The sequence below is a fragment of the Silene latifolia genome, chromosome 1, assembly GCF_048544455.1.
Source record: "Silene latifolia isolate original U9 population chromosome 1, ASM4854445v1, whole genome shotgun sequence".
NCBI lineage: Eukaryota > Viridiplantae > Streptophyta > Magnoliopsida > Caryophyllales > Caryophyllaceae > Silene > Silene latifolia.
Window position 1 is genome coordinate 11,723,203 of NC_133526.1, and position 10,489 is coordinate 11,733,691.

General features: G+C 34.0%; 1 protein-coding gene across 1 annotated transcript; it reads right to left on the reverse strand.

Annotated features, from left to right (window-relative positions):
• Positions 1-309: 309 nt before the first annotated feature.
• On the reverse strand, positions 310-6,871 carry LOC141598734 (putative protein arginine N-methyltransferase 3). The gene is made up of 7 exons (XM_074418482.1): positions 6,467-6,871; positions 5,026-5,559; positions 4,847-4,944; positions 3,309-3,387; positions 2,945-3,205; positions 1,934-2,101; positions 310-931 (listed from the first exon to the last, which is right to left on the reverse strand). The coding sequence occupies exons 1-7, from the start codon at positions 6,758-6,760 to the stop codon at positions 497-499; spliced, it is 1,869 nt and encodes a 622-aa protein (XP_074274583.1). The 5' UTR covers positions 6,761-6,871; the 3' UTR covers positions 310-496.
• Between the last annotated feature and the right edge of the window lie 3,618 nt (positions 6,872-10,489).

The following is a 10,489-nucleotide window of genomic DNA, read 5'->3' on the forward strand; positions in this document are numbered from 1 at the left end:
AACTTTCTCTAATTAACTTATTAGAGGGCACATGTTAGAAAATTCGAAAAAAAAAAACACTAATAAAGTACTACAAAAATATACACAATAAAGTTCAAAATTGTAAATTGGAAACACAACGAGATACAGTTCGGAGTGCATTTTACTAGGCAGACTGGAATTTAGGAGTGCATTTTACTGGGCGAACCGGAATTTGAACCTCAGCTTGTTAGTTTGTAAAATGACAACTCCACAACACCAGAAGGCTAAACCTCAACCTCAGAATTACTAAATTTAGACAAAATTTCGAAAGCCAAACTCAGAGAGCAATGAACGTGAAGCAAAGAGTAAAAAATGCAGACTCAGATTCATATGATCCAAATTCCAACTAGTCACACTACAACTGCCGGTACTTAAAATGTTCGAATTGATTTGACCAAAAATGCAAAAAATATATCTAAAATCACACAAACCGTGCTCGACCGAATGACCAATTTGTCAGGTCTAAACACATTGCTCACAAGAGGTTAAAGAGCTGCACAGGCCATGCTCGACTTTGACCATCATGTGTCATTCCCCAAGTCTCTAGTGATATGTCAATAGCACGGTGCTCAGGTGCTCGCACAATACTGATGCGTAATTGGATCTTTGAAGCTGGGCAGGAATCGGTTCCAACCAAACCAGAAGTCTCAGCATTAGCTTTTTCTGAGGATAATAGAATGGGTTCCTTAAAAGTCAAAATGGTCTGAGACCAATGTGTCTTTGGTATATAGGGAGATGTGGACAAGTTTGCGGGCACTTCTTTGCAGACCCTCCTTGTAAAACCAGTATCAAACCATATGACAACCCCGTAACACCAGCTCGATTTTGCAGTGCCATCTGACTTTAATTGCAATTCAATGGACGAAGTAAAATCCATCATCTCTGCTTTCATTGTCGCCAGGTCAAAGTTCTGAAACAAAGTATTACGAGATCAGGAAACCTCTAGCTGAACAGCACCAACTAATGAATTAAAATATAGCAGCAATGTAAAGTTGGGTTGGCAGTAAGGTCAGTCTCGGGTTAAAGCGGACTGGGTCATACACTCATACTGTGTCGGGATTTGACCAGGTCAATGCCACCTTCTCATTGTTATAAGAATCCCGATTCGAATCTTACCAGTTACCATCCTATGATCTAAAACATCATGACCAATTCCAATCTTAGGTAGAGATCTTTAATGTGAAGGACCTTACAATCCAATTTATTTAAGAAAATTGGATAATAGAATCCTAACACGATCGGTCGTACGACCCAACAATCCAATTTCATCAGGCCAAATATAATGTTCTTTTTCAACTATAAATAGATTGCTATACGTTTATAGAAAGTGAGATATTACAGAGCAATTTTCTTTATTTAGATGCTTGTAGAGATATGATTTTTAAATATAAGTTTTTTATCAACGTATTTTAACAATAGAATTATATCTTCAATTAGTTTGTAGAATCTTACAATTCAATGATCCTAACCCTTCTATTGATTTAAAATAAAATCCTGATTCTCACAACCCTGGCCTTTCTTATCGTGCACTGAAGTTGGAGCTAGGTCATCATCGGGTTGTTTAGTTTTCTCTAATTATAGACCCATTTCTTTGAAGTTGGAGTATAGAGTTGTTTTTCTGTATCATGATCCCACCATTTATGAAATTTGGAGTGCTAAGTCAGGCTATCTGTTTTATTGGAGGGTCTTCAATTGATCATGGAAGCGAGATACTCCCCAAATCCAAGTACCACAGTCCCACTTTTTTGGTAACACGGATTTTGAAAATTTGGGGAACTTGGATTTGTAGGGAGAGAGTATTTGGCTCATTGGCTTTCATGGCTATCCATTAAGTGAAAATTGAACTGAAAATGTGAAACCTCAATCAATGTTGAGCAGGGAATAAGAAGAGAAGAGTAGAAGACATGCACACCTGAAGCACAGCAGTTTCGGTGACTATATCATTACTGTCAACAACATCAATGATGGGAAACTCAGCAGCATCTTTTACGAGTTCCTCGCCAATAGAAGACATATTGAAACCATACACGTTTTCCCAAAAGGGAAGACTCGTACAACCTCTTCCAAAACCTGCAACAAACTGAACATTGACAAACAAGATAAGGCCTTGCAACATCAGTAAATGTAGTAACCTTCATTAAAACAAAAAATAATAACATAAAATAAAAGAAGTGATCATTTACAAGAAAATAAAAGTGGTGCACTCATGAAAAAGAAAATAATTTTCAGCAGGTATCATGAGCTAGATGAAACTAAATTGAAATGAGTTATGAGTCTCAATGTTTATAAACTCTCAGAAATCAAAACCTCAAATGTCTATAATCATGACAGATAGCACATGTTTCTAGAACCCAAAATTTTAGGATGAAGTACATATATTGTAGTACAAAAGAAAAAAAATGTTGGATCAACAACCACGTCTCTCATATGAAACACAATATATCAAATTTTAACAATCTAACAATAAAAGAAAATATTTTCTTGTTTATTTTTACCAATAATGTTTTTAATTTCAGAGAAGGAAGGTTAGACTTAAATTTGACAGAAATGTAATTTGAAAAATCTTATGAAGCTTAATTTTTTAGGTTAAAATAATGAAACTTGGATCATTGAATTCCTAGCGAAAAATCTTTTCATAATAGTTGTACATATATGATGAACGACAATGAAGATAGAAGTGCTTCGAAATGTGAGGATGACTTGCACAAAGTAACAATAGAAATATAACATCACACTACTAAGAATGAAAGTTTGGGTGAACCCACCGAAAAAAAGGAATGAAAGTTTGGGAGCGTAATAAAAATCATTTAAGTATGTGAAGTAGGGAGGGTATATATGTGCAGTTGGTGTATCTCATTTAAATTTCAATTACCTCACCTTCGAAAACCTATAGACAGAAGAGAGGGAGATAACAGTAACTCACCATTGTTGCAGTATCTGGCAGAATGGCACCTCCAGGCTTCAGCCATCTATCTCGTGCATAGAGAACGGAGCTGAGCATTGTTTCATAAAGCAAACAATATCCCATCCATTCACTCACCAATACATCAATGCTGTGAGGTTCAATTGATATGGACTTGTCAAGGTCCTCAATCATACCATGGACAACTTCAATTACACCAGTACATTGCCCGTTACCTGAGCTAATATTCTCACTGCGTAAGAGCCCATTGTCTTTTGCAATCTATTAAGTACACCCAAATAATTAGAAACAATTATGTGAACTCAACCCAATAATGCAAGTTAAAGCTCAGATTTCTGAAACATAAAAGTTCGGTATGCTGTACCTTGGTAGCCACTGCAGCCATCTTCTCACTTGCATCAACTGCAATAACCCTCGATGCCCCTGCCTTGGCCGCAAACAAGCTGAAATAGAGAAAAATTAAACAAGAACCTCAAAGTAAAGAAAAATCCTAAATAGCAACAACACTTCTCTGTAAAAACATCTATAAGGTGGAGCCACAAGGCCGGAATGGCGGTACAATATGTAAAGTGGAGGAGGATTCAAACCTTATTGTCGACATGACATCAGTCTTAACCATTAGGCTAAAACTCCTCTGTAAAAACATCTATTTAATGTGTAAGGAATGATGCCTTACACTCATAGGCAAATCCTTCATTCCCATTAGATAGAGAGCAAGGAAGGTCTTTGATAGTTAGGTCGATCGCGGGAACTTAGAAACATTAGTTATAAAAGGCACACCCTGGCGATCAGGGTATTTTGTGACGGGCCACAAGGTGTAAAATAAATGTGTGTGCCTCATGTGTGGGAGGCGCAATGGTTTTCAAACAAACTCGTATTCTTAAAATACTCTCTCCAATCCAATCCAAAGGTAATACCTTCCTTATTCGAACAATCCAATCCAATCCAATCTACCCATTCCTAAAACGGGAAAAAAATGTCAACATTGTCCTGATAATGCACCCATATTTACAGGAAATGCCATTCGTTGAATATACACAACATCACTTTCTCTCACATAGTAGTCTCATGCTTTGCCAATACTACCCCCACCAAAAGGTTCCAACTTAAAACCTATGCAAAGAGGCATGTTACCTTTGGATTGGATTGGAGGGACTAGGGAGTACTTTTTTATACAACAATCACCTATTTTGGGAATCAAAAGAGACTAACATGCAAACAAGCACTAGTATGGAATGGAAATGGGGCAATTCTAAAGAATAGGCCAAAAATGGAATATGGGGCATTTCTAAAGAATCGAAAGGAGTGTCATTTAAAAGAACCTGACAAGTTCCTATTAGTTTCTATAGTTTTCCTCCATTAATTTTCCACCCTCAGATTTAGAATCAGAAATTTGCCAAGCAAGACAGGAGACAAAGCTGATTAAAAACAACAATCAATTGATCAAAGACACTCAAGAGTCAAGACTCCAAGAGCCAACACAAAACTTTGTTTAAATTCCATAAAGATAGTACTATGTTCATACTGATCAATCTAATATCACTAAGTAAAATTTGTTTCATTAAAATTTACCATCAAAAGTATAATAACTCGGAGTACGTTATATGTGAATTGTGAAGGACCCATGTGACCGAGCAACATCTAAAATATTTTGAGAAATTGATACTCTGTATTCGCGAATGAAACTTCTTTCTTCACTAACAAACGACTCTGCCTACGGGTCTGCTAGTAATTTAAAAAAGAAAAAACTGAGCGAAATAAACAGGGAACCAACAACAGGCACATGACAAATTACAGTCGCCTAAGCTCCAGAAAATTATAGCACACAATGTTGAACTAAAGGCAAACATACATAGAAATTTGAATAGATACTTAGTATGCGTGCATGAAGAGAAGTCTCACCTAAGTATACCAGTTCCACAGCCAACATCTAATACTGCAGCACCGTTCATAAGAGAGGGATTTTTCATGATAGCTTGCTGATAAGCATCTGTTCTAACCTGCACTATAAGATGAAAGTCATCAATAACAGTAAGGAAATGCAGAACACACAAGTTTGCAAAAGTAATTTTGTTAATGACCTTGTCACTTAACATCTCTCTATGAATGCCAAAGGAGCTATATGATCCAAAATAGCCGTCATTAACTTTCTTGATCTCTGATGCTGCAAGAGAAGCTCTTAGAGAAAAATTCTTTTGCTTTCTATCTGACAAACCAACATTTTCACCCACACCATTCGACATTCCTTTTGCAGAGGAACAAGCAACATGTGGACAGGCCTTTGAAGTAGAATCTAGTTCTTTCCCTGAAACAGAAGATGGGCGAGCCTCTGAATCTACCACCATTTCATCATCGAGGTCTGTTATATGTGCATCTCCGAAAATCTTCACAAATTCCTCCTCATCAACAGATGGCATGCACTCATCTTCTTCCAGATCTTCATCTTGATCAAAGTTAAACAACAATGAATCCCCATCCATATATGGTTTTAAGTACTTATCATCATCCCACAAAAGCTTCAGACCCTCCGAAATACTTGTTTCATGCAGATGATTCAGTAACTCTTGATTAGATTTGCACCGTTGGCCACAACTCCAACAAGTGTTTTGTGCCACCTTTACGCATTATTGTCACAGTGACCCTCATTAGATTAGTAAAAACTTTGAAATACCCAACAAAAGCATAGAAACACAACAATTTAATCATAGCAAACAGATAACTTCATAGTTCATGGGTTGGGGAAAAGTCATAAACTAAGTTGGCATTTATCGTCTTTCTAGTACAATTCCTTCCTTTTACTAGTTTTAATAGCAATTGGTCATGTGCAAAACTGTCGAAAGATAGAACGTAGTTATTATTGTTGTCATCAAATGAGGTGTATATTAAAGAATGAGGCAGTTGTATGACTTGTTTGAGTTTTTAAAGCATATACTCTAGATTGCCCGAATTCTAACTTCTCTGCAGTAGTCTGATTATTCTCTTACAAACTTTGTGACTAAGCTTTTGCTAGCCTCCACCACTATAACAATTCCAATTAAAGCTAACCTAAGCCATATACTCACATCAAAAAATCAATCACAACCCAATTCACCATTTTAACCGAAACTAATTACCACCTACAACTACAATTACCAAGTGGGAGCGCCCAAATTCACCGTTCAAGGAATATTACCACCTACAACTACAATTACCAAGTGGGAGCGCCCAATTTCGCAGTTCGAGGAAGATTACCACCTACAACTACAATTACCAAGTGGGAGCGCCCAAATTCACAGTTCGAGGAAGATTACCACCTACAACTACAATTACCAAGTGGGAGCGCCCAAATTCGCAGTTCGAGGAAGTACAGATGTACGCATCCTTAATCATGAACTCACTCATAGACAAGCTATCTCCACAAAAATCAATTATTTCCTCTGTCCCAATCAATTGTTTTTCTTTGATAGGCGTATGTTAATCAAAGGTAAACAAATAATTGAGACGGAATCTTAAAGCAAGAGAAATAAATACAAATGTACATACCATAGCTCTAATGTAATTGACAAGCTTGAAACAGCCATAGAAATCCAAACTGAAGCTTTTCTTCAAGAGGGTAAAATCAAAAAAGTGAGTAGAGCAACAATGATGAAGAAAAGTGTCAAAAGATGAGAAATTGAATTCGCAGAACAAACACTTGAAGTGGGAATCACTATCATCAGCGCTTAGTTCAGCTTCATCAGCGTTCCAGTCATCCCAAGTTCCATTGTCTTCATCAATATCGAGGTCGTCGTCGTCAATGTCGAGTTGGGTTTCAAGGGGGTTGCGGTGAGACGCCATTGATGACGAAGTTGGGGATTATAGTGTGGTGTTTAGTAAAATGAGGTCTACACTCTTAAACCATACCAAAACCCTAGTCGACTCTTTTTCAGTTTTGTTCAAGAATTAGACCTAGAAGTTAGAACTAGAAAGATGGTTTTACTGGCGTATGCAAGGGTTAGATTGAGGCCTGCCAATTTTTATTTTCTTTTGGGTTTTACTACCGTACTAGTTTGAATGTCCGTGCGTTGTAACGGGTAATTAGCTTATTTATAATGCAAAAAAAAAAAACGTTATAAGCGTTTAATGTTTACATTATATATCTAATGATTTGTTTACATATTATTAAAATATCTCTTTCAAAAAAAATAAAAGATTAATATATACGTGGTTTAACTCTTATTTATAATCATATAATCACCCATCTTATACTAATCTTTCGATTTGGGACAATTCTACTATTTATAAGTAATATATTTACAAAAATTGGATTTTTTTTCTGATGTGGGACAATTCTAATATTTATACGTAATATATATTTATCAAACCTGTATTATTTTTCAATGTGGGACAAATAACATACTCAGAATTACACCATCTTTTTTGCAGTTAGTTCGACATCCAACCAGATCTCGAATACCGAATACAGACAATTGCTACTCATTATATCTAATAGTTATATTTAAATTTAATAATATGATCACGTACTCTCCATTAATATTTGTATGTTGTTTTTCTTCAAAAAAAAATTTAATATAATTGAGATACGGAAATTTTCCGTGGTACCCCTTAATTTTGTTAGATTTTCCATGTTACCCCTACTTTTAAAAATCTGCCTATGGTATCTTTGAGGTTCCATTTTTTTGCCCATGGTACCCCCTAATGTAAAGGTTGTTAAATGGACGTTAAGTTTGATGGCGTGGCAATAAAATAACAATTAAAAAATAATACCCTGTTTATTGTTTTATTGGTACAAATATCTCTCTTCTAAATGCAAATTTAATTAACTATATCATTATAATATTGGAAATTTCTCATGCTAACCTTGAACTTTGATAGATTACACATGCTACCATGGACGTTTGTTTTCTATTTTTTTTTATCATAATTAAAATATGTGCAAATGATAAGGACCTATACTCTAATGATAGAATATTTTTTAACACAATTCTAATTATACTATTTAAACATAGTATATTTACCACACCTACATTATTTTTCAATATGGGACATATAAAATCTATAGGTGAAAATATAATGATATAAACTTTTAAGAGCTCTCCAAGACAATACTTAAGCGACTCAAAAGATTTTGGGTTGTTCATGCCTAAGTTCCAAGGATGCTCATAGAATCACCCACCTTATGCTATATTTCGATGTGGGAAAATTCTATTTTTTATATGTAGTATATTTATCACACCTATATTATTTTTCAATGTGGGAGATATAACATACTATGAAATACACATCTTTAATATGTGCAAATTATATGAAATCTATATACTCTAATGATAACATTTTTTTACCATGAATCTAATAATATTATTTTCATAATTTTTTTACCGACATTATTTTGTCAAATGAATTTTAAAAGTTTTTATATAAAAATTAGAAACATCACTTGAATATAAAATAAGAAATACATAGTATATATTATAATAACTAAAAGATTTTCCAAACATTAACTTAGGTTAAAAATCATTATTGTAGAGACAGTAATACAAACTCTTTTAAGAGTTATCTCTGACAATACTTAAGGAAATCAAAAGATTTTGGGTTATGACTTCTATTTATAATCATAAGATCACCATGCCTTATGGTAATCTTCCGATGTGGGACAATTCTAATATTTATACATTGTATATTTACCACACTTACGTTACTTTTCAATGTAGGACAAATAACATACTAAGTACACCATTTTTTTTTTGCACCTACTTTGACATCAACCCGATTTAATAATGAGAAAATACAATACAATACAATATACACTCTAATGAGTAATGATAGCATTTTTTTGTCACAATCTAATTATATAATTTTCATACGATACTTTTTTTTCCAAATGAAATATAAAGTTTTTATATCAGAATTATAAACATCACTTTAATATAAGATAAAAAATGTACATATATGGGACATTTCTATTATTTATACATAATATATTCACAACACCTACATTATTTTTCAATGTGAGACATATAACATACTAAAAAGTCTATATCTTTTATATCAAAAAATTTTGGATTAATACCTAAGTTTCAAGGATGCCTCCTATTTATATTTATAGAATCACCCTACCGTATACTATTATTTCAATGTGAGATACATAATTTAATTATTTAGACGTAGTATGTTCATAATGCTTACATTATTTTTCAATGTGAAAGATATAACATACCAAGAAATATATATCTCTTCTTACACAAATTCTCCCTTATGACGGAGGGTATCCGTCACAAACTTGTGACGGGTACCATATTGTCTCACAAAAAACCCATAAGGGTGAGAGAAGGAGCACATGGGGTGGGTGTCCACCTTGTCCCCTCTACCCATCTCCACTCACAAAATACCCGTCGCAAGATCCGACCCGTCGCAAGGAAGACCTACTGCTCTTCTTAAAAACTCACTATTGTATACATATTATTTTTCTTTGAAGGTAAAACTACTTAGTCTCGATCATTAGATATAGATCTCTACATCGTACATATAACGACTCATTAACGCTCTATTACTGCATTCAGAAGACAACCATTAGTAAAATCTTTAGTTTTGTATTGTGTCAGGAGACTACCATTAGTAAAACCTTTTTCTTGTTCATGTTCTTAACTCTTTCCCGGGTAGTTCCCAACGATTTCCACTTTATTTTTTATATCATATCGTAGATAATGATAGAAAGTCTTAAGAACTCTTTAAAACAATATTTATGAGACTCAACAAATTTTGGGTGGGTGCATAAGTTCCAAATATGCATCCTATTTATAATCATAGGATCACATCACCTTATACTAATCTTTCGATGTTGGACAATTCTACTATTTATATGTAGTATACTCACCACACCTACTTATTTTCCAATGTGGGACAAAACATATTAAAAAGTACACAATTTTACGTATTAAGAAGTACGCCATCTTTAATATGTGCAAATAATATGAAATTTATACTCTAATGATAACATTTTCACTTGAATATAATTTAGGAAATATACATATTATAATAATTAAAATATTTTCCACTTTATTTTTTGCATCAAAAACTATACTTTCCTAAATTGATTTTTGATGATGTGGACGCTCTCAGATCGCTCGAAAAAACTCTCTTATATATATATATATATAGATAGATTATTACCAAAGTTAGCTGGTATGAGTAGTAAGGGCTCTCATCTCTTAAACAAGTGGTCAGGAGTTCGATTCCTGACTCTTGCGAATGAAAAGGCCAAACTTGGGAGGGGTCAACCCATTAAATTGCCTTCAGTACCCCCAATGAGATTGCCTCAGCTGTCGGTAGGGGATACTCCTGGTCAACACCAAAAAAAAAAAAAAAAAACATATTTCCTGGAATAGTGCTTGGTATTTTTAGCATATACTATAAATGTGGACATGATAAGTTATAAATGGATATAATCTTTTGTTTTTAAATATTTATATTTAATATTTCACATTCTGCAAAAATTTATCTCCGATCTTTTTAGGATAAGGAGGAAATTCTTTTTTTAAAGAACTTATTGATAAAAATTTATTGACT

Coding starts and splice junctions, on each gene's coding strand:
- LOC141598734 (XM_074418482.1), bottom strand. CDS start 6,760: ATGGCGTCTCACCGCAACCCCCTTGAAACCCAACTCGACATTGACGAC. Junction 4,945..5,025: donor GAGAGATGTTAAGTGACAAG/GTCATTAACAAA, acceptor CTTATAGTGCAG/GTTAGAACAGATGCTTATCA. Junction 3,206..3,308: donor TGGCTGCAGTGGCTACCAAG/GTACAGCATACC, acceptor TGTACTTAATAG/ATTGCAAAAGACAATGGGCT.